A 23,942-nucleotide genomic window follows, 5' to 3' on the forward strand; every position below is an offset into this window, starting at 1 on the left:
ACTGAGAAATGAGTTGTCAGCTCTCGGTCCTTAGACTCCAGTGTTGACTGTAGGCCAGGCACCGCACTCCGCATCCTGTAGATGTTTAACCCGCAGCAGTGCTGACCTGCAGGTGTGGAGACTAGCTGCCCAGGGTCAGGAAAATGCCCAGAACCGTTCCTGATATCTGCCAGCTTTGAGCCCAGATCTGCCTGATGCCGTGTTTTCCTTCGAGGCCACAGCACCCCGCCCTCTTGCTGCTTGCTCTAACTGTTAGGTGTTCGTCACACGTTTTACAGAACATGCTCATGCCGATCCCAAAGGCTCTGTCAGACTGGTCTCGGCTTTTTGTTATAAATAAGTATACCCCAAATCGCCCTTACGAAGTTTTAATTATGATTAGTTTCAATAATAAAAAGTTGAACAAGCATCACAGATGCATTATGTCATTAATGCATGTTTTCTTGCTGCATTGAAAGTTCTTCTACAACTTTTGTCTGGCAAAAGTATTATGTTTCCTTTGCTGGTGGAGTGTATGAAACTTTAGCATGTTGACTGTCCACTAATCCCAACTATGTCAGCTGCTGTTCTGGGTGCCACAGGGGAGACTGAAGCTAAGGACGCCTCAAGTTCTCTCAGTCAAAAAACCTAGAAACCGTAAAAAGTGGCTGTGTTTTTAATACAAGTAATACTATTATGGGACATTTCTATTGGAAAAACTCCTCTGTACACCAGACCCTCAACCCTCAATCTCCAGCCCCCAACACACGATACAGTGCCAGGGACCAAACCCAGGACCTCACACGTGAGAGTTGAGTGCTCTGCCACCAAGCCACACCCCATCCCCTCTCCTATGTACTTCTGTACTTGAAATCTTACTAAGTGACTTGATGACCATCACTACAGAAGTCTGTAGCTGCTGTGAGCATGAAGTACGCCAGAAGGCTAAGTTGACTTTGTTTACATCCGGGTAATTTCCCCTTTGCATCCTAAGTCTCTAAAAGTGCTTTGCCTGTAAGTTTATCTCTTGTTCTTAGCTTGGGCTTCCACTAAGATTGTGCTATTTCTAAGTCTTTCCTCGTTTTCCCAACAAGTTCTGCTGGGGAACAGTAGTAAACTCCATCCGACCTCCCAGGAGGGGAAGGCTGTCTGCACAGGCAGGAGATGAGGCCCACTGTGCTCTAAGGCAGTTTCTGTCCAGCGCCTCAGAAGCATAAATATCTGACCACAAATGAAGGCAGCTGGCAGTTCCACCAGCTCAGTGGTTCTCAACCTTCCTAATGCTGCAACCTTTTAATACAGCTCCCCATATTGTGGTGACCCCCAACCATAAAGTTATTTCATTGCTACTTCTTAACTGTAATTCTGCTACTGTTATGAATCGTAAGGTAAATATTTTGGGAGATGGGAGGTTTACTAAAGGGGTGTCGACCAAGAGATTGAGAACCACTGCTCTAGCCCCTCCAAGCTTACTGCTGACCACACTGCTGTGTCCGTCTTGTGCGTAGCATGCACAAGATTGTTGTCACTGTGACCAGTGATCATCCTGACACCCCACAAGGATCTAAGTTTGCTTGTCCCACTGTCCTGCTCACATGGTGACAGATGGTCTTCCAGATAGTCAGGAAGCAGAATTACACACATAGATCCCTCCAAGAGGTGTGGCTTGTCCGCTGGAGCCTCCCTAGCATCCTGCTCGGAGGAAAGGAAGTCCGTGGGGTGCTGCTGTTCTGATGCAGGGGCCAGCTAGACGTTGACATCGTGGGGTTGTGCGGTCCGCAGGGCAGCTGGACGTCAGCATGGCTCTCAGCTGTCCCCGGCACTGCTTAGTCCTTACAAACCGGTAACATGTGATTTTCTCATTTTGAAGATGTGGTGGTTGACCACGTCACCAGGTTTGTCCTGACTCACGGTGACTAGATCGGTCTTCCTCCATTGTCCACATTCAAGTAGAACAAAGCCTGTTGCCTGCTGAGTAATTCACTTTTTTATAAGAAAAACTCCCAGGTGGCCAGTTTGTTTATTTCTTGAGCTCTCTGAGTTTTCACGGATTTCTGATATCTGCTAAATGTTGCTGGCAGAGCATTTTTGCAGTCCTTTGCTAGTTCACGGTGTTGATCTTCCTCAGGAGCTGCTCACATGCTGTGAAGAAGGAAAGGGGGAGATTAAAGACGGCCTGGAGGTGATGCTCAGTGTGCCAAAGCGAGCCAATGATGCCATGCACCTCAGCATGCTGGAAGGTAACAGGATGCACCACATCCCTAACGTACGACTGCATCATCTCCACTGATGCTGTGTGTAAATGAATCGTCTTCATTCTTGATGTGGTAACAGCCGTACCATTCTGCACTCGAGTAGTGCTTTGTATCACCCACCTCTTATCTAGTGCTCCCTGGCTTTCCTGCTAATGACGGTGTAAATGATGAGCAGAGACATTGAGACCCAAGGTTATAGAAGATCTTGTTACTTCCCTGTTTCCATATCTGCTGCTAGATGTTTATACAAAGCAGATGTCTGGTGAAGTGATTGGATTTAGTGTGTAACGTGGTGAACAGAAATTAGACAAGTGTGTCCAACAGGTATCATAGCAATTCCAATTTGCATGGATGCTTCTGTTTAATAAAGCTGCGTTGTCAAGGTTAGCATTGCAAAGGTTAGCATCCCAAATGCTTGTGCTAGTTTACGCCATTACATTGGTAGCCTCAAGAAATTTATTAATTAGAACACAAGTGCCACCTTGTAGTAGAAACTCACTGATCAAGCAACACTGATATTTCTCCCTCTAATATAAAATATATGATGGAAAAGCTGTTCTTCATGATGTCATCAAAGGGAAAAATTGTGTTCTGGCCCGTTTCTCTCCATCCTGTGTATTCTGTAATTGCCCCAGTAAGCTGCAGGACCACATAAACATTCCACCTCACAGGAAGTAGAGAAGCATGTGGATAGGGAACCCCTACCAGCAGTATACATTTTTTTTCTCACTTGCCCAGAGTTGGGATGCTTAGCTCTTCCTAACTGTGAAGGGACTGGCGAGTGAAGAACTCTCCTGAGTGGGAGTCTGCTCTAAAGAAAAAACAGAAATGGAGGTAGTGAACAGCTTCTGTCCCAGGGGCTGCTTTGCTAAGTCCTCGTGGCCACATTTGTGACTGAAGAGTAGCCGGGGAGGCTGCCGTGTGGCCAGGTCCAGGCTGATTCGTGTGCAGCATATTCCAGACTCACGGAAGATGAGTTAGTGACTTTGTCTCCACCAGATTAGGACCTGAGCAGAGGGTCTCAGAGGGGCATTCGGGGTGAAGAGGAAAGAATCAGGCTGGAATGTGGCAGTAATGAGTCTGTGAGTGAGGGGCAAGGAGCTGGGAGTTAGACCAGCTCTCAGGTGATGTAAGCCAACAGAAAGGAGTGGAAAGTAAAGAATACAGCTGTGAGGATCCCCTGAAGGTTTCTGAACTTGGGATCATACAGACAAAGCAGTATTTTAGGAAGAATTGTCCTTTGCCCTGGAGTCAGGGAGCAAGACTGAAAACTAAGTGAAGGCGTTTTTCAGATGAAATAGAGATGCTCCCTTCTGAGTCATGCATCTTTCCCTGTGAACTGATCTGCCTGCTTTTGTTTCATGTTGTAGGTTTTGATGAAAACATTGAGTCTCAGGGAGAGCTCATCCTGCAGGAATCCTTCCAAGTGTGGGACCCGAAAACCTTAATTCGAAAGGGTCGAGAACGGCATCTCTTCCTTTTTGAAATGTCCTTAGTGTTTAGTAAAGAAGTGAAAGACTCCAGTGGGAGGAGCAAGTACCTCTACAAAAGCAAGTTGTTTGTAAGTATAGGCATCCGGAGTTCGCGTCTCCAAGTAGGGCGACCGCGTCCTTCTTGTGGGGAGAGAGAATTCCTATTTGTTTGTTGCCTTTAGCTGCCTCCCAAGCTACTCTAAAATGTGAATCGGAATTGTGAAGTTTTTATCTTCTCCACTTATGGTCTCTGCATCCTGAGTCCACTAGAGGGCGCACTGGTATTCTGTGGCCTTGAGCGTTCTCTTCCTGAGGCCCACAGCTTCCACTGCAGGATGAAGAAACACTGGAGGAGTAGATGAAGTCTTGTGTTGTCTGGGTGCCCTAAGCAAGCATTCATATCATTTTAATTATTTTTTTAAATCCATGAACATCAAAATGTATGCAGGCAGCCTTGCTGGGTGGGCTCACTACAAATTCATAATAATGAAGATTGATTTCCTTTTCCAATAGAAATTAATTTATGAAGAGTAAATGTGTGAATAAATTTGAAATTTTTATAATGGCAAAGTATCATTATTAGAGAAAAAAATATGTGATCAAAAATAATGTTTGAAAGATTCCCCAGCCCTTAGCCGGGCGGTGGTGGCACACGCCTTTAATCCCAGCACTCGGGAGGCAGAGCCCGGCGGATCTCTGTGAGTTCGAGGCCAACCTGGGCTACCAAGTGAGTTCCAGGAAAAGGCGCAAAGCTACACAGAGAAACCCTGTCTTGAAAAACCAAAAAAAAAAAAAAAAAAAAAGATTCCCCAGCCCTACCCATGCAGACACCTATAGAGTTCCCATAATACATTTTGGTTCTTACCCAATGTCAGTGTGTTTCTGGGGAAGGGAGCATGGAACCATTGTGTTACCATTCCATACTAGCCACCCAATGGCTGTGTACAACTGAATGCCTGCTCCCTGGAAGGCTCAAGCCAGGACAGACTCTGGTTCCCTGCACTTTGAGCTTTCTCAAGGTCACTGCTCAGAGGGCTGCCTGCACAGAATTGCTAGACAGGGAATGAGGTGAAGTAAAGGTGAACTTACCATCTAGAAAGGAACCAGAGTGCCATCCAGTTGTCTTCATGTCAGAGCTCTTTCAAATGTTTACAGTCATCGAACATTTGAACGACCTGACGTTACAAATTTTGGTGCTATCTGTAGATCCGGCATATTCCCGGAAGAACAGGACTCCAAGTGTGGAAATGTTCTTAATAATAATTTGGAATCTGCAAATTCCTACTAATGGGTTTCATTCCACTGTCTTTGGCTGGTACCCTGATTATCATTTGGATCTCACTGTGGCCTTACATCAGTTAGGTCACACTCCAGCTGGAAATTAAAAAGTGCATTCTTGCTGGATAGTAATTTTACTGCTGGCTTGAATCTGCCCTTGGAGGCAAACTTGTGTGTTTTAGAAATTGATGCATCTTAGCCTAATTTATATTTTAAAAATTAAGATTCCTGCAGAGGCCGCCTCTGGAGCGCCAGCCTATGAGTCACTTCCCTTGCTGGAGGGAGAGATTGGGTGGATTCGATCGTGGGGGAGGATGCTGTGTTCTGCATGTGTCCCCAGACAGGAGATTGTCTCCTGGTGTTACAGTACATGATAAAATACTAAAAGTTAACTTTGCAGATGAAATCTGGAAATTGTAGCCCTTTTTGCCGCCCGTCAAGCTGTGACACTGGTCGTAGGGATCATGGGAGACCCTTTGAGCTAGGAAAAGGCCTTGCTTGTTTCTAAGCTTGTTTCATGCCTGTTTCTTCAGCACGTTCTGCTGATTAAGCTTGTTAAGCTCCATTGCAGTCTCCAGAAGCTCAAAGGCAGTCAGAGGCACAAACAGGCAGCTTTCCTCCTGCCAACTAAGGCAGTGGTTCTCAGCCTTCCTGACGCTATGGCCCTTTAGTACAGTTCCACATGCTGTGGGGACTCCAACCATAAAATGATTTTCGGGGCTACTTCATAACTGTATTTTTGCTACTGTTATAAATCATAATATAAGTATATGTTTTCCAGTGATCTTTGGTGACCTCTGTGAAAGGGACATTCGACCCCCAAGGGGTGGGGGTTCACAACCCACAAGTTGAGAACCACTGAACTAAGGGGTTGTCGTGGCCATGAGCAACCGAAGGCTGTTGGTTTTCTGTGTTCTCATCTTACCCGGATTGTGCTCTTATCTGATGATCTGATATCTTTCTCTCCAGACCTCAGAGTTGGGTGTCACGGAGCACGTTGAAGGAGACCCTTGCAAATTTGCACTGTGGGTGGGGAGGACACCGACTTCAGACAATAAAATTGTCCTCAAGGTATGTTAACTTAGAGCTATGTGTGCTGTTTTCTTGTGGAAATGTACAGATTCCGTGTCATTTTATGTGACTTTTTTGCACTCTGATAGGATTGGTGAAACCCAAATACACACACACACACACACACACACACACACACACACACACACACACACACCCCAGTACGGGTTGGTATGCTGGTGATGACGCTAACCATTTGATCTAGGAGAGCAAGGGAAGGAGATCCCGTCAAGCCTCCTGTCCCTCCATCCCATGCACAGTCAGGTGATTGTGAAGAGATGTGGGAAGGTGACGTGTAGGAGGATGAGATACAAGACAACAGCTCTCACACGGGCTTGACCTTGACCTCTGCAAAGGGAGGGAGGACCTGTGTACCTGTGTGACCCTGGACCGGAAGTTGAGGTCACATGTGCCAAGAGTCTGCACATCATTGGCCTTCTATCTTTTTTAGTTTGATACTTAATGGGGACTATGGGGTCCAGCCCCTCGATAGTCCTCTCCCAGGGTCCGGGAAGAATCTACAGCCAGCTGATAATTTAATCTTTGACAATGGGAAATGAATCTACATACACAGTACTCTTTAGTCCATACACTTTATTCTTCTCAGTCAGTTCTCTCTACACAGCTACTATTCTGCTCTCATGCCTAGCTCCTTTCTTGCCTGATTTCTCTCTACCTTTATCTGCTGTCCTATCTTAATTCTGCCTCATCTAGGTTCTTCTCATCTAGTTCTTACCCATCTAGTTCTTCCATTCTCTTTTTTCTTCTCCGTCAGGCCCCTCTCTGAAAATAAAACTGCCCTTTTACCCCTTGACCCTTATCTCTCCAAGCTATCTCTGCTCCTGTTGTTTCTGGCGAGTGTGCTCTGTCGCTAGGCAACTTCCATCACAGCTCGATGTACCTCTAAGTAGGAACCCTTTAGTTCTGAGTAAATTGTTAAGGATGGATCTAAAACTAAAGATAAGACTTTGGAAAGGAGAAAGTTAAGCTTAATTAGCACGTCCACCAGGCCTTCTCAAACAGGTAGTCTGGATGCTTAAGTCTGTTCTTAGAGAGTACAGAGGTATCTCTGATAAGATACTTTCGTCCCTCCGGGGATGGTCCCGGCCGGATGCTGCTAATGACAATAACTACAGAAAGGCCTGAAGTTAGGGATCCTGGCTGTGTTACTGCTCAGGTTATCTAAATATTCCTTTAGTAGAGGGCAAATTGTGCCCAAAGAATGATGGGAAAAAATATGGCTTGCAGCAGATACTGTTGTTTAATCTCAAAAACAAGAAGGCAGGAGTGTGGGGTATATAGTTTTAGGGGGATCAAAATATCTTTAAAATTTCAATTTAAGGGGATGGGAAGATGGCTCAGTCCATAAACTGCTTGCCACATAATCATAAGAGCCAAATTCAGATCCCCAGCACCCACATAAAATGCTGGTCTCTGTGGCATGTACCTATAATACCAGTGCTGGGGAGACCGAGACCACCTACTGGGGTTGATGACCAACTACTCTGGGCAAATTCACGAGTGCCAGATTCAGTGAGCGACCCTGACTCAGAAAGTAAGGAAGAGACTTGAGTAAAGATACCCAATGTCAGCCTCACACACACACACACACACACACACACACACACACACACACACACACACATACATACACATACTCACACAACACAACCAGCTTTGGCTTAAACTCTGTTTTGAGTATACTGACTTTTCCTAGGAGTTGCAAAGAACTCTAAAGCTATCTCATGTGCTAACCCCATCTATATTTTAGAAAATACAGATGTAATTACCATCTTGATCTGTCTGGAAATGCCATAAGTGATTTTGGGATGCTTTGGGGAATGTAGCTCACAATTTTGAGGCTGTTGAGAGGAGCCAGAGTGTGAGACACTGGCGTATATCTGGCTCTTAAGTTACTACATCTCTTGCATGTTTTAAAATCTGGATCTGGTATTTCTAGAAGCCGAGTTGTTTATCCACTCCTCCTCAGCTTATTCTATTGACCACTGTGGAAACCATTGTATTTCTAAGACCTTTATTTACATGTTCACAGTGGGTTGTTGTCAGTGGCTGTATGTGACCCGCTCGGTGGACTGTTTTTAGTTAGTGCTGACATAAAGCCCCATAAAATATAAAGTGCACCAACAAATAAATTTTAGATAACTCTATTTTTTCTGTAGTTTAAACTTGTTAAAATATATTCCAGGCTAAAATTTTCAAAGATTTTTAGAGAAGTTTGGATAATACCTTTTGCCTTCCTAGGAGGGCCAAACAGAAGTGGCATGTGCTTTGATTTCGGATTAGAAGTGGTATCGCAGTGAGGATGGAGATGGAAGTGGTGGTGTTGATCTCGGTGATGATGCCATTGATAGTAAAGATGATGGTGTAGATGGTGAAGTGGTGAGGACGTAGATGACGATGATGTTGATAGTAAAGATGATGATGTGGATGGTGAAGTGTTGAGGACGTAGATGACGATGATGTTGATAGTAAAGATGATGGTGTCAATGGTGAGTTGGTGAGGATGGAGATGACGATGATGATGCAGTGACAATAAAGATGGAGACAGAGGTGTCAATTACAGTAAGGGTCTTGGCGATAGTGTAAATGCTGAGGTTATAGACGCAAGTCCATAAGGTACTTAATGGTGATGGCCATGGAGGTTATCACGTGTTAGACCTAGTGGTTCTAACGCAGAACGACTGCCTTCATTTGCATAGTCAAGAGAGAAATCGGTACCCCTAGGTCCTTACACAGTTTGAGGTTTGCTAAGTATGATGTGAGTTACCCCTTTTCTTAACTGAAAGGTCCCACTTGTTTGACACTATTTCTGTAAATTTTAGTTACTCTCCCTTGATGTAATAATCCATTTTCAGGGGTGTTTTCTTTATTTCTGAAACACAGTTACAGCTTTCCTCACTTGTCTCCAAACTGTACTGAATGTTCTTCTCCAGTCCTGTTTTGTTCAGTCTCCACACGTTCGTGTCAGCCATGTCCATTCCAACAGATCTGGAGTTTTCAAAGTCCCCCTCCAGTTTTTATTTCTTTAGCACTCTAAGTGACTGAAGGACAGTAAACACGGTTTATGTAGAAAGAGAGTGGCCATGTTCAGTTTCTCCTCAGTGTGGACTTTATTTTTGTGTTTCCAAAAGCAAGCTTCTGGGTGGGAAGTCCAGCACTGCCTTCCCTCAGGATCTTATCTGTGCCGCACTGGCAGGTGCTGTGATCACTCGGGACAGTTATGTTTATGTCAGAGGAGGTGAATGTTTTTCAGACAGAAATTAGGAACCTGTTATAATGCCAACAGAGGGCTGCTCCGTGCATTCATAGGGCTGCTGCTGTTTGAGCACTCTTCTGTCTACGCCATTTCCAGAAAATACCTTTGTGAAATCGTTAGGGGCTGTGGTAGGCCCACAAGTGACTGGCCATGCGTGACTCTGTGGCCTTGGGCACATTGCCAGTGTGCCCACCCCTGCACAGCTCCTTTGCAGAGGTCCAGTGGGGTGAGTAGGTTATATATTCTGGGGTGCCTCAGCTAGCTGTGGAAGAGGCCAGTGCAAGTCACCCCCGCAGTCCAGGGACAAGCAGCAGGACCAGGGGGCTCCGTCACATCCCTGCTGATGGTTCCTGGACACTGACCAGAACAAACCTTATGTTTCAGTGGCCTCGTTGAGGTTTCAGATTAGAAGTGGATCTGTTTTTATAGTCCCCCAGGGCCTCGAACATGTCTTGGAACTGAAGAATGATGATGGATTACTAGAACAGTGAGATCTGTAATCGCATTCATTTATAAAAGAAAAAATGATTTTAATGAAACTATGTAAAATTAGAGTCATTTGCTTGATAGTAAATTAAACTGAGTTGTGTTTGCTCTTCCGTGAGAAGGTCTTTGGAAAGTTGGGGAGCAGGAAAGCTGCATGTGGTGGGATCAGGCTGGGGAAGGACACTGTCCCCTGACGGCTTTCGCCCTGCACAGGCATCCAGTATCGAGAACAAGCAGGACTGGATAAAGCACATCCGGGAGGTAATACAGGAGCGGACTGTGCACCTGAGAGGAGCCCTGAAGGAACCCATCCACATCCCCAAAACCGCACCAGCAGCGAGGCAGAAGGGGAGGAGGTGAGTGGGTGCCTCTCGTGGGAGTGCTTCCCTGCCGGGGAGGGAGCAAGGTCCGTCACCACCGTTTTTCTTAAACACTTGGAGCGCGTGTGGTGTAGATGAACTGCTTTGTCAGGACAAGAGGCCCCCTGGATGGAAGCAAACAAAAGGCCATGTACAAATCCTTCTTCTTTTCCCCATCCTACCTAAGGCATGGAAACAGTTGTTTTTTTCATTTCTCAAGTGGAAATGAACCTGCGTTGAGGGAGCTCACTATGTTGAGAATTCAGTGAAAAGATATGTTAGGCACTTAACCATATTGCCAAGCCCAAAGGTACACTCCCAAAGGTGCACTCAACACAGGATGGCATGAGACCACAGAGGGGGTTAAAGCACTTATTGCTCTTGCTGAGGACCTGGTTTCTGTTCCCAGGTGTTCACATGGTGGCTCCCAACCTTCTGATCTCTGTGGGCACCAGGCATGCATATGGTATACATATGTACATGCAGGCACAGGACTCCTGCTCAGAATACACAACTCTGAAACCAAGCCAGCAGAATGGCTTGCCAGCATCTGCAGGAGCTGGTTGCAGGAAGGGTTGTAGTTTGTAGGAAAGGTTGTAGTCTAACGTGGGTTTCTTTCAGCTGGGAGATGGCCCTTCCCAGCTCAGTGTTGGGAGCTGAGTGTTTCTGTGTTCCCCTAGGGATGGAGAGGACCTGGACAGCCAAGGGGATGGCAGCAGCCAGCCTGATACCATTTCCATCGCCTCCCGGACCTCTCAGAACACACTGGACAGTGATAAGGTGAGCCGCCGCCAGCACCGCCCTTTTGGTCACGGTATGGTGCTTCAGAGTTTTAAAGACAAGAGCTGGGGTCTAGGAGTGGGGTCAGGCTTCCACGGCAGGTTAAAGTGAGACCAATGCTGAGGACTCGGAAGAAATCTTTCCACTCTTCCTATCCACCCCTCAGCCAGTCACATGATTTGATGTCAGAGTCTTCGAAGACAGTTGGCCTTACTTAAGCCTTTACATTTTATTCGTAAGCCAACGAATCTATTATTTAAAATAAAATTCTACCCAGAACCCCATTTGTAAATGTAGAGCTTTGTCTGAGGCATGAGCGCTAACATCCTCCATGGGTCCCTGAGGTTTCCCCTTAGATTTGGGGTACACAGAACACAGAAAGTTCTAGAACACTAGACTGGGCCTTTGGCAGTCATGACCACTGAAGGAGAGATCTGGCTTTTGTCTAAGGCATTTATGCAGGTGTGTCTCTTTAAAAAATGTCCTCAAATGTCTCAGGGTTTGTATGGCTGTGAAGGAAAACCAGGACCACAGCAACACTTACACAGGAAAGCTTGTAATTGGGGCTTGCTTACACTTCAGAGGTTTAGTTCCTTATTGTCATGGTAACCTACAGGCAGACACAGTGCTAGAGAAAGAGCTGAGAGTTCTACATCTTGATCTGTAAGGCAGCGGAAGCAACTGTGTGCCACACTGGGTGTGTAGCTTGAGCACAGGAGACCTGAAAGCCCACCCTCAGACTGACACCCTTCCTCCCGCAAGGCCATACCCGCTCCAGCAAGGCCACATCTAATAGTGCCACTCCCTACGGGGACCATTTTCCTTCAAACCACCACAGGATACTTCTTGTGGAATCCAAAGACCTGCAGAATAAACTGACAGTCAGTACAGCTTGGGAGTCTGGGTTCGTGTGGTAGACAGAAGATAAGAAAGTTCTGCGTCAGCGCCAGTAGACATGTGTCTGATGAATGTTCTGTTCCTACCGAGATGGGCATCTGTTCTAGCTCTAAGATGCTCGACCGGATTCTTAAAAAAGAAGGCAGTAAATACATAAGCCTTTTCCTTTCAGCTGTGTCAGCTCAGAATTTACAGCTCCTCCCTCCCCAGTACAAGCTTGTGGTGACCATGAGACTTGGATTCTCGAAGGCCCCTTGTATTCGGAGGCTGCCCTGTCCAAGCCCCACTGACTTCAGAAGGCCAGTGCTGGGTGATTGTTTCCCGTAGTGCAGTAAACAGACGTTGGGAATGTCTTACTTGGATTTGAGGCTTCACATTGTAGCTTCCAGGCCAGAAGGAAATAGATTTTAAATACTTCTCTGCTGAGTGACCCATTTCCAAAGCCTTTCCAGTGTGAGTCATTGGGTTTTTTTCATTCTACATTTTGAATCTACCGAATGGCAAGTCCTAACACTTAAGTACCTCACGTGGCAGGACTAGGGGACAGAAACGGGTCCTTTGTTGTGTTCAGGGCTGGCATCTCAGTCACCTCAGCAGACATTTAGCCACTGTGGCAGCAGTAGGAAATAAGATGGGTGGCATGGGCAGCCATTTGGTGATGAAGAACTTTGTTTAGAAATTTTGTTTAGAAAACTACAGTTTGCATTTGGAAACAATCTATTAGAAAATACCAATTGTTTGAGAATTTTGCTTTTAGCTTTTTGATAACTGAAGGAGTTAGCTTGTCAGTGTTTATGGGACTGTCACCTAGAAGAAAAGACAGACCGAACAGTTGCCAAGTATGACGAGGATAGGCATTTTCATCCAGACAGCCTTACTGGCCCTTCGAGAATTGCCCCTAAGCACCAAGTTTACATTCTTCCAAGATGTACTCTTATGGATCCACTCTAGATTTCCTGTAGATACCAGCTTTAATGTTCACGAGAAATAAATCTTTGGAATGAAATTGCCAAAGAGAGGAATGTAATGTTTCCTTCTGGAGGGCTGGTAAAGGCTTTTCTGGAGGTTGGCCCAGGAAGCAAGATCAGTTGTGTTTTTAGGTACTTAACAGGTACATGGGGGGTTGTGAATATAGAAATGCCTTCCCTATCCCAGAACAGGCTCTTCGTTCAGTGATAGGTTTGCACACTGCCCCACCCCAGCACAACCCTGGTCCCCTGAGGCACGTCTGCTATAACATCATAGGGATTATGTGAACTTGGAGTAAAGAAGATTCTGTTTTTACTCGATATGTGAGGAAGAATAGTTATAACCGAAGTGTAGGTTTAATGTAATTGCTTGTTTTGCCTTGAGGGTCTGCCGGGACACTGGAACTTACAGGAACTCCCCTTTACCTGTTTTATCAGTGAGGATAGTGAACCAATTTCCATTTTCTTCGTCCAGTGGTGACGTCACTAAAGCCATCACTTGATCACTGAAGTTTGTTCCAGAGCTCCGCAGTCCGGGAAGGGTTGCGCCACAGGGCCGCCCCTGCCCAGTTTGGGAAGTGGTTGAAGTTAGTGGGATTCACAGCACCAGTCCTTGACCCCGTAACCCTCACCGTCCTGAAGTGGTGGCACGCCGAGTCCTTCCTTACAAATGTGACACTTTTTCCTTGAGTGCCTCTGGGTGAGACCAGCGTCCTTCATAGCTGTACCTCTGCTGTTAGAACTGAGTAGTCTTCACTTCGGGTCCTGTGCTGGGGATTAGAATGACCACACAGGACAGGTCATTCAGAGCGGGCACACTCACTAGTCAATAAGAACGGAGGAGTGTTTGCACACACACACACACACACACACACACACACACACACACACACACACACACACACACCCGTGCTTGTGTTTGAGGGTTCTCTGCTCTGTCTTTAGTCATTCCACTTAGGCTCTCTAGTCACAGATGTCAGTGTCTGTAGATGATTCAAAAGAACACATTTTGAAGGTGAGGAGCTGCATCTCCTGAGGCAGAAGGTATAAGCTCTGCTTCCCCAGCACCTCCTGGTCTCTAGGGACGACAGCTTCTTATGGCTCTCAAGGTTCTCCCCACCCTACATACTGCATATGTAAGCAGCCTCTGATGATGCAGACCAGTGCTCCTGGCAAGGAAATAACTTAAGATATTCTGCCTATTTGACTCAATTTATCATGTCTGTTTTGAGTTAGTTGCTGTCATGGAATTTGGTTCCAGTTCAGAAATGGGGTGGGGGTATGCTTTGTGCTTAGCTTCTTAGAGAATTCTGAGGGGAAGTTGTCTGCCAGAGCTGTTAGTAATCCTCAGACAAGGCACCAGAGGTTTAGGACAGCAGTCAGTTGAGGAGGGGCTCTGGAGACACCCTCTCTCCAGGGCACAGTTCCATTAGGCTGATCAGGACACAAACCCTGTCCCACAAGCCCATCTCCTATTCAGAGAACATCACTTTTCAAATATGTCATTTTTTTTGTTCCAGATGTGAGTTTAACACCAATTCTTGCTGATATTCATGGTACTTAGGCTGATAAAATGATCTTATGAAAATGTAATTTGAGTTCCAAAACCAACCAAATGCTTTCCAGAATCTTACCTCACTGCCCTGGGCGCATCTCCTGAGGTAAGGAGGGGATGCTGACCTGGTGCTGACCCAGCCCTGGACCCTGAGGAGATGAGGCCAGATGAAGCAGCAGAGCCATCTCCTGAGCTAGGGAGGAGGTGCTGATCCAACCCTGGACCCCAAGGAGATGAGGCCAGATAAAGCAGCAGAGCCAGAAACAGAATGTGGATTGAATCATCTGGTGTCTTCCAGGCCTTATTCTTTTACAGCAGGGCTGACTGTGGAGCTGAGTGTTTGGAGGGCACTAAAGAGGCCTCTTGGATTATCTCCTCACTCCACCACATTAGTCTGCGATTCTTAGCATTTAAACAAAATCTGTGCTGTGAGACAGAGAGAGGTGTGGGTATCGAACAAAATGGCCAAAGTAAGAATGAGGTATCTGGAAGAACCCATCCAGGCCAGCTTGTAGACGGTCCCGAGACCCTCGGGATGCTGTTCTTTATAAGGAGTGCATGATTTCCCTGAAATGGGTTCTTTGCAGGAACTGAAGCATATAACAGGAATTATGAATCCACGTATCTTATTTTTATGGATGCACTCTTTTTTTGGTTTTTCAAGACAGGGTTTCTCTGTGTAGTTTTGGTGCCTGTCCTGGCTCTCGCTCTGTAGATCAGGCTGGCCTTGAACTCACAGAGATCCGCCTGGCTCTGCCTCCCAAGTGCTGCGATAAAGACATCCGACTCCGCCACCTGGTGGATGCATATACTTTAAAAAGTGTGTAGTGACGGTTCTCTTAATGAAGTTGAAGCCCCGTGTCAGGGATATTACTTTCTGTGCAGTTTTAAAGCTGGGTTTTCTGTCACGTGACCCTACAGTACAAGAACTTCTTTGGGCTTCTGTAGTTATTGTCAGGGTAGTCTGAAAAGTAGCTAAAGCCAGAACAGTTTAAAATACGACTTCCCTGACAATCTTACAAGCGGAGCTGCGTCTGGTTGCTGAGGAAGACTGTACTCAGTATGTGTCTGCACAGCAGCAGCCTGCAGTCTGGGCTCCCCAGCCCTGCTCAGAGAAGGCACATGCCCACCCAACCTGCTCAGAATGTCGCATTTCCTGGAGCAGGGCTGGATTTTCCACACATAATAGAATTGGGTCATTGAGCTTCAAAGTCTTCCACAGGATCCTCAGAGGGACTCTGGGACCTCACTGGGTCTTCCTCTACTCAGAGTATACATAGGAATACTGAAGGGCATGGCGCACGTCCAAGTGCAAGCCCTCAAGGATGAGGACATGCTCATCCTTAGCCTTTTCCTCCTCACCAAACTTGGGCATGTTCCATGACTGCTCTCTACCCAGTGTTCATGGGGCTAGTGCTGCCCCTCTCGTAGTGTGTGAGCCTTGGAACTGTATCCTGCCTTTACAACACACCCAGTGTTTAAGGGGCCCTGAGTGAATATTAGTGCTCTCTGTCTCTGCAATAGGATGGGCCTCCTGCTCCCCCGCCAGTGGTACCGTTGGCTTCCATCACTGCCAGCACAGGTTAACTGTCCGTCAGCTTCGCTGTCCTGGCTGGACACCAGGCACAGTGGATGAAGACAAGAACTGTTCTTTGGGGGCTTTAGTCAGTCTTGCAGTTGAGTGCCTGGCTTATGCATTTCGGTGGCCCCCCTGCAGCATAATACAGATTGAATGGGCACAGCTACTGCAGAAGAGAGACTCTCTTGTTCAGTATGGTTTCCTAGCTAGCATTCTCCCACCTTTCTGGATTAGCTGTGTTATGGCAATGCACACATACACTAAACATACAATGTTCACACAGTACATCCATGCACTCACAGATACTCATGGTCACTTGTTGTGGGCTTCCTTGTGCAATGTGTTTCCTTCTTCCTGACGGTTCTTCTACTTCCTAAGTGACTGCCATTTTTGTAGTACTTTTCAGATGTATTTTTCAGATGACCTTTTAAAGGCTCTCGTAAAATGAAATAAGAAAATAAAAACTCCTGTACTCGAAAGCCTAAGTTCTAAGAAAAGGCAGGGGTTTGTCTGTTTTTTAAATTAAATTTAGTGCGCTGTTGGTCTGCACGGTAAGCCTGTTTGGAATCACCTAGGAGGCACAGTTCTGAACATAGCCGTCAGATGCTCCAGAGAGCTTTAACTGAGGAGGGTGGATCAACCCTGGGTGTAGGTGGTGCCACCCTGTAGCCTGGCATCCCCGACTTAAAGGAGAAGCAGAGGAAGCCACAGCACAAGTGCTCATTTCTTTGCCTCCTGACTGGGCACAGTGTGACCAAGCCAGGTTGAACTGTGATGTCACACCCTCCCCAGCTTTGTGTCACCTCCCAGTATGAGCCAGGATTAACCCTTTCCTCCTCATGTCCAGTTTGTCAAGTGTTCTAACATAGTGAGGAGGGAGGTGACATACATTGGATTAGAGAGAAAAGAGATGACCAAAAAGTATGTTTTCGTGTAAATTTTACATGGCATGGCCATAGTTACTATTGACCATGATAGTAAGCCTTAAATTCAGGCTAGAGGCTCTTCCATCCGATAGAGGGACGCAGTTGAGTGAAAAAGCTGCTTGGATTCAAATCTGTTAATTAGATTGGTGCCTCTCCTTAAAGATGAAGAGAGGAAATCCAGCAGATGTCTTCAGATAGGATTGTCAATGGGAGGTTTCCTGGGCTCCTCTGCCCTCATCCTCCCCTCCCCCACACCCACCACCACACACCACACACCACACACCACACACCACACACACACACACCACACACACAGCTTTGACTTGCATGCTGCTGTGGCTTCTCAGGCCTGTTCAGCATGCTCCCATATCTCCTGATGCATGAGACGCACAGGAAAGGCAGCCTTGACCAGGTCCTGTTGGCAGCATCTGGAAGCCCACCTCACAGCGGCCTCCCCTCTGATGGTGTTTGTTTGTTTGTTTGTTTGTTTGTTTGTTTTGTTTTATAGTCAGTTTGCTTTTTTAGCTGTAGCTTCTAAATGCATCCTTTTACAACTAATATTCCATTGCAGTCCATACACTCAGCTCACTCAAGGGAGCCTTCCACAATTTCTAGTCACAGCAGAGAAGCCCTGTGTGATCATGCAAGTAAAGAACAAAGGAAGGATAGATATGGAGAGCAGTGGCTGCTGGTCTTGAGGATGTGTATCATTGATTTACTTTCTTGCTTTTTAAAAAACTATGGTTAAAAAGCCACACCCCAGAATCTAGTATTTTAACCATTTGTGGTCTTTCACATGTGTCCTTGAGTACCTTCCATAGCAGATCCTGTTTTTAAACCCTAAGCAGAGGGCTTTCAGGAACACATCTCCTTGACCTTGGCCTTAAGGAAGTTGGCTTCCAAGTTAGTGTGAGCCTGGGAGGCTGTCCTTCATACTGTTAAGGTGGGGGCGGATCTGCCAGCCTCCATACAGCAGCCCAGCAGCAGTGAGAACCTGCGGCATGATGGCATTTATTCCTTACTCCGGGTATGTTCTGGCTGCCCGTGGCTGCCTTTGCTTTGTGTGCATGGCCTGCGGTGGAGCTGGACTCTGTTAATCCCCTGAAACCAAGCAATCCTTGTTTGGTCTGCTCTGTGTGAAGCCTGCATGAAGCCACGGGACTCTTTTGTCGAGTTTCTGAACGACTGACTGTAGGGGACTGTGGGGGAACAACACTTGATCCACTTTGTTCTCCAGGAGGAATGGTCTTTATTAGACCACACCCTCACATCCCCCACCCCCGCCTTTCCTTTTGAATTGCTCCTGCAAAATTGGCCAGATATTCACTGCAATTGCTCTCCAACACATTGGGCCCTGGGTTCTGGAAACAGAATCACTTGGGAGAGGACAGCATCATCCCCCACACCATTTCTCTCTAGCCCTGTTCAGCACAGCTTGCTCAGAATGCTGAGCTTGGTGATTCAGACCAGGTTTGTTGGCTATTGTCCTTTTAAAACTCTGTGTTCTTATACATGTAACTGCCTTGTTATATAGTGTGCAGGGTGGGTGTGAGGATGTAAAGGAGCCCATGACCAAATTCACTGTATGAGCGTCGCAGCCATGGGTTGAAACAAGGCAGCAACATGACATAAAAGATAACAATTCACAAGGCTTTGCCCAAAAGATGAAGGGTGGAAACACCACGATGTTTACTTTCCATTGTGCTGGAGAGAGTTCAGGGAAAGGATGCCTGCTTTGAGTTGCTCATGTCCTTGGTCTAGGTCATCAGGGCTTGCCTGGTGACCCTCTCAGAGAGCACTGGCTTTAGGAGGGTGGAACATTCTTGGTGACTTCTGTGGCTCTGTTCCATTGAAAGTCAGCTGTTTTCTCCACACTTTCTGGTTACCACAGTAGTGAAAAATTGGAGAGGATTTTAAAATGTGCCTTTCTGTCTTTCAAAGTGACTTTCACAAGGGCTAATGTGAGTCGTGGAATAAGTGGCATTCCTGAACTAAGGAAATCTGCCAGGGACCCCATGCTAGAAGTCTGTAAAATGTGCGAGGTGAAGAGAAGGCTGTGGAGACTCCACAGAAAGTGGCTGGCAAAGCAGAGACCGTGATGAGGCCACGTGGATGAGATGGAATGGTGGCGCTGTTGTCATAGTCAACATCCTCAGGTCAGGTCTCGGGAGCGGGCGAGAGCCCTGCAGACTTCACACAGTTACCTAAACTCCTAGTTAGGAATTTAAGTCTGAATATCAGTCAAGAAATCATCACAAATGTCTGCAACAACAAAAGCATGTCTTTCTCAAAACTTAACAAGTTTTGTTTTAAAGAGATGTTTTGCAGCTCAGTTTAAGGAAGGAAAGAGAGATGAATAATGCTGTGGATATTTGAAGAAGCCACAGGGAAACATCATTTTATAAGTTACTTAAAAATATATAAATCAGAGGCTGGAGAGGTGGCTTAGCAGTTAAGAGCACTGGCTGCTCTTCTAGGAGACCTGGGTTCGACTCTTGACACCCACATGGTGGCTCACAAATGTAATTCCAGTCCTAAGGGGACCCGATGCCCTGTTCTGGCCTGTGTGGCCACAACATGCACCTGGTGCACAGACAATACATAAAAGCAAAACCCTCATACACATAAAATAAAAATACAGGTATAAAATGTGTGTGTGTGTGCATTTGGTTTATGTGGAGTCACACCACATGGGATGATAATGCTCTTCCCAAGAACAGGCCATATAACACAACCCCAGTGTCAGGCATGAGAACCCTCCTTTTTTGTGGGTCCAAGAGACCCCCTCAAATAAACAATATAGGACATTGCCATTGCCCTTTGTCATACCCCAGAACTTGAAGCTAAGGAAGGTCCTATTGCTGAAGACATCATGTACTTTGGACACCGACTTGGAGGAATTGATCTGGAACTGACCTGGAAGCCTCTTCCCCTAGGACTGGCTCTCACAGTATAGGGAGGGGCTATGCAAACTGCCAAGGGAAAAAGCTATCAGTAGTCCTCCCCAGTTGTAAAGTCTACGAACCATGACAGTGACCGGCCCGGCAGGATCTCTCCAATGGTGCCCTGTGGTGTTTTCTTGTGGGGTAACCAGCAGCTATCTCATTGGACTAAAATTTAAATTCTTAATTGGAAAGCTTGAAGCAGAAGTCTACAGGACACTTCTTTTCAGGGAAACATTTATTTAATTCCTAACCTTAATTGTAGGTTCTTATCTCTTCTGATGGGCAAAGCCAACTGACTGAGGGATGTGAAAATGTGGGGGTGATAATTTTAGTACTTTTCGAAATATTATTCTGGCACTCTGTTTTCTTAAGTTCTGGAAAGCCTTTGCATATCTTTAACATGGTTTATGATTCTTCCTCAGGACAGGGTTGATTTTTATTTCTTATGCTCTGTCAAGTACACAGATGTTTCTAATCCTTTTTGGTTACTCTGGAAGGGTCTTTAAAAAAAAAAAAAAAAAAAACAAGTGCCAAAAATATAGTCTAGCTTCACTCCCTTTCCTGGGCTTGCCCCCCCCCCCCCCCCATCACCACCCTTGCCTGAGCAGCCTGACAAGTTAATGAGACTCTGGAAGAGGAAGCGGCCAGCTCAGGCTGGGGTGCAGTGTGTCCTTCCCAAAGCAGCAACAAGGGCCTCTGGGGAAAGCCTGGAGCTCTGACCGTTTCACTAACGGGGCTGGCTGCCAGCAGTCATGGGGGCAGGAGGGCTGGGCCACCAAGGCCGGCAGAGGGCAGGGCTCGGGCTTGGGCTGTGTGGCAAGTCAGACTCTTGATTGTCCAGCATCATTGGCTGGCTCTGTTTTCACTGGAAAGGAAGCATTCCTCCTCTTTGTTGAGGAGTTAACTACTTCCATATCGTGGGGTTCTGTGAGGGAAATTCTTTCCCAGGCTGGGTCTCTACATTTGGCATTTTAATGGCGTTTTTTTATCTGTTCAGGGACTAATGTAAATTTTATCGTGGCTTTCCCACAAAGGAGTTTGTAAAAATTTTGAAGGGGGCTTAAACAATCATGAATTTCCCTTGAGACCTGGTAAAGATGCTCATTGTGTCTGGATTGGTGCTTCATGGTGGGAAGAGCTGTGTTGTTTCTGTCCTGTGTGTGGTAGACATGACTTGAACTCTGAATCCCCAGACTTTCTCCTAAGAGACCGGCTGCTTGGGAAGAGGGTGGAGCAGTGTGTAGGAGAGCTCTTCCTACATTCTCTGTGGCCTTGCACCCCATGGGTGCACAAATCTTGCAGCAATCTGCAGGCCCTGCTCTGGCAGCAGTGTTGGTATCCAGCCCTGTCTCTGCCCTCGGCCCTGACACAGAGTTCACAGGAGAGTGGCACACACCTGCTTCTTGCGGAGCAGGGTAGACAAATGTGCGTGTGCGCGTGCGCGTGCGCGCGCCATTCATTTCAAAACTGAAGTATAAGTTGTTTTAGGAAAAGGCCCTAAGGGTGGCAGACATGGGAACAGCTTCCCAGAGATAGCGGATGGGAAAGAGAGAAAATGGATGCCAGAAGCTCTGACCACAGGGATGGTGGTCTGGACCCAGGATGCACAGGGCCCATCTCAGAGGTAACTGTCAACACATAAGCCTGGCAAGGCAGATGGAGGGTCAAGCCCCATATCGAAAAGAAAAGAAAGTGCCTAAGGTTTTGAAGAAGGGCATCCATGCCTCTAAAAGGTCATCCTGACAGCATTATTCGATGGGCAGAACAGGGAGCTGGGAATACACAGGGCAACCACTAGGATCACTGCAGAAACTCAAGTGAAGTAAGTAACCAGTGTGGGTTTGCAGGGGAAGAACGTCATTGGAAAGCCACCCTGGAGTCCTCTCGACAACTCCTGGAGGAAGAGGGAGATTTACTTAAGTTGGGTGATTTGCTGGTGATAGCATCTTCCGGAAAGGAACACCGGAAGAGAAACACAAGTGGGGGCATTATGAATCATGTCTCAGCTTCCCCGGTGGGATGAAGAATCAGCAGCATGGGGTCATCAGCTGCTGGGTCTTTGGGAATGCCAGCATGAGGGTGAGGCTAGAGAATCCCAACGGGGTTGGGGAAGAACAGGGAGATGGAACCTGGGGATATCCTGAGGAGGGAAGCCAGTCACAGGATTCTTATGTAAGAGCTGATCACCCCTGTCCCCAAGGAGCTAATGGTCCAAAGGGTTGACCTACCAGGAAGCGAGCCATTCAAGGGCCAGCAGTAGTGGGAGGATTGTATTCATGTTTTCCAAACACAGGTCATGTGTGTGTCTTCACGAGTCAGGGTGTGGGGTGGGAGTGAGCATAGTGAGCAGAAAGAAGGGAACTAGGGCTTGCAGGATTGGCACAAGCTGGTGTGGAAAGGCCACATCTGAGGTTGGAGTCAGGGGCGGAGGGCCAAGAGGGCACATCGAGAAGGCGTCGTAAGAATCTGCGGTGGTTTTCATGAGTTCTAGATATCCACCCAAGACATTTATTCTCCATCTTCAACAAGTGTTGCATGCTCACAGTTGAATTTACAGAAAACTAATAAAAACTACATAAAGATTCCTTAGGGATAAGTGGGATGAAACCTAGGAACAGGAAGGGAGCCAAGGCCTCGGAGGGTCCTGGGGAGAAGCGGTCCAGGGCCAGTGCCTGGCGGCCTTTCAGTGTCCCTCTGGCCCTGTTCCCTTCCTGATCCAAGGGATGCTCGCAGAGCCTGTGTGCTTTACGGTGGGGAGTGCTCCCTGAGCACTGTGAAAGTCTGGAGAACTTCATCTCACTTCACAGTCTATTTCATGATCAGTCCCTCAGCAATCTTTAAGCAGTTTTTATTACTTTGTTCTAAGCTTAACGATGAGTACATGGCATTTTTAAAGAGGGAGCTAGAGTGTCTGAGGTACAAAGAGATTTGGAAGCGCATGAGAAGTCACAGTGGACTGACGGTGAACTCATTAGCAAACTCCCGGCGTGGAGAAGGAGAGAAAGAGCGTGACAACTGATGACTCCAAAGGGCAGTGGCGGGACATCCCTTAGCCCCGTTCCGGGGGTGCCTTTAACCCTACTGCGCAATTTCAGGCAGAAGCTGGCATTCCTGGACGAGTTGGCAGCCCTGTTGGGTCCAGTGCTTTTGCTTGCTGACCTGTCCCTCTTTGTCCGTCCCTCTCAGCTTTCTGGCGGCTGTGAGCTGACCGTTGTGATCCATGACTTCACGGCTTGCAACAGCAACGAGCTGACCATCCGGCGTGGCCAGACGGTGGAGGTCCTGGAGCGGCCTCACGACAAGCCTGACTGGTGTCTGGTGCGCACCACTGACCGGTCCCCCGCCGCAGAAGGCCTCGTGCCCTGTGGCTCACTGTGCATCGCCCACTCCCGAAGCAGCATGGAGATGGAGGGAATCTTCAACCACAAAGGTAAGCCCCAGGGAGGCCTGAGGAGCGACCAGTGAGGCCTTGTCTGCCCGGCAGGTCCGCACACAGGACCCTCCTGTCAGTACCCCTTCAGGACAATGCCTTATCACTGTCTACAAGGCTCTGTGATGGAAGTGGGATCCTGCCTTGACTCAAACTGTGTTCTCCTTTCACGAGGTGGAGTGAGGCAGGACGTCAGCTTCAGAGGGGCACTGGGGGAGGGGGTGCTGCCTCTGCTGAGGGCCAGTGCCGTCTGTAATTTTCTTCCAGTTTGCTTGAAGTTGGCAGGTAAGGGGGGTGGGACCGAACCCAGCCTCTTTTGAAACAGATGTTCACACAACCTTTCTGTGCTGTCATTAAATTCCTGGAGACCAAATTTGGGCCTGAGATTTATTTAGCCACTCCATTTTATGGCTGTGTAGAGGAAGAGTCCGGGGCTTTCCCAAGCTCCACAGGAGCATGCATGGGGAGAATGGAGCTGACCCTGAGAGGTGAAAGCCTTCTGTGTGCCTACAAAGACATGCCTTTTGGAGACCTGCTTTAACATTTGCAAAAGCATGTCGCATTCCAGGGCATCTCCTCCAGATTACCTTGTCAGAGCCGAACTGCTGGAGTGTGGGTGTCGGCGTTCCTGTGAAGACCGTGAAAGTCTTTACAAACGGCCACCACGGAGGGAGGCCGCGGGGCT

The 23,942-nt window shown here is 47.2% G+C and overlaps 1 protein-coding gene and 1 long non-coding RNA gene across 6 annotated transcripts in view; one reads left to right on the forward strand and one right to left on the reverse strand.

Moving 5' to 3' along the window:
* The window catches only part of Trio (trio Rho guanine nucleotide exchange factor), a 317,034-nt gene that overhangs the window by 213,181 nt on the left and 79,911 nt on the right, over positions 1–23,942 (forward strand). For all 5 annotated transcript variants that reach the window (XM_076551700.1, XM_076551702.1, XM_076551703.1 and 2 more), the window contains exons 29-34: positions 2,108–2,219; positions 3,605–3,795; positions 5,954–6,055; positions 10,032–10,174; positions 10,858–10,957; positions 23,014–23,257. In XM_076551700.1, coding sequence (XP_076407815.1) covers positions 2,108–2,219; positions 3,605–3,795; positions 5,954–6,055; positions 10,032–10,174; positions 10,858–10,957; positions 23,014–23,257 — 892 coding nt within the window. The remainder of the gene's footprint in view (positions 1–2,107; positions 2,220–3,604; positions 3,796–5,953; positions 6,056–10,031; positions 10,175–10,857; positions 10,958–23,013; positions 23,258–23,942) is intronic.
* Positions 13,146–20,325, reverse strand: LOC143268628 (uncharacterized). The gene is made up of 2 exons (XR_013044674.1): positions 16,273–20,325; positions 13,146–13,592 (listed from the first exon to the last, which is right to left on the reverse strand). It is a non-coding gene; the product is annotated as an uncharacterized LOC143268628 (long non-coding RNA).

Source organism: Peromyscus maniculatus, chromosome 15 (genome assembly GCF_049852395.1).
Source record: "Peromyscus maniculatus bairdii isolate BWxNUB_F1_BW_parent chromosome 15, HU_Pman_BW_mat_3.1, whole genome shotgun sequence".
In the NCBI taxonomy this organism is placed as follows: Eukaryota; Metazoa; Chordata; class Mammalia; order Rodentia; family Cricetidae; genus Peromyscus; species Peromyscus maniculatus.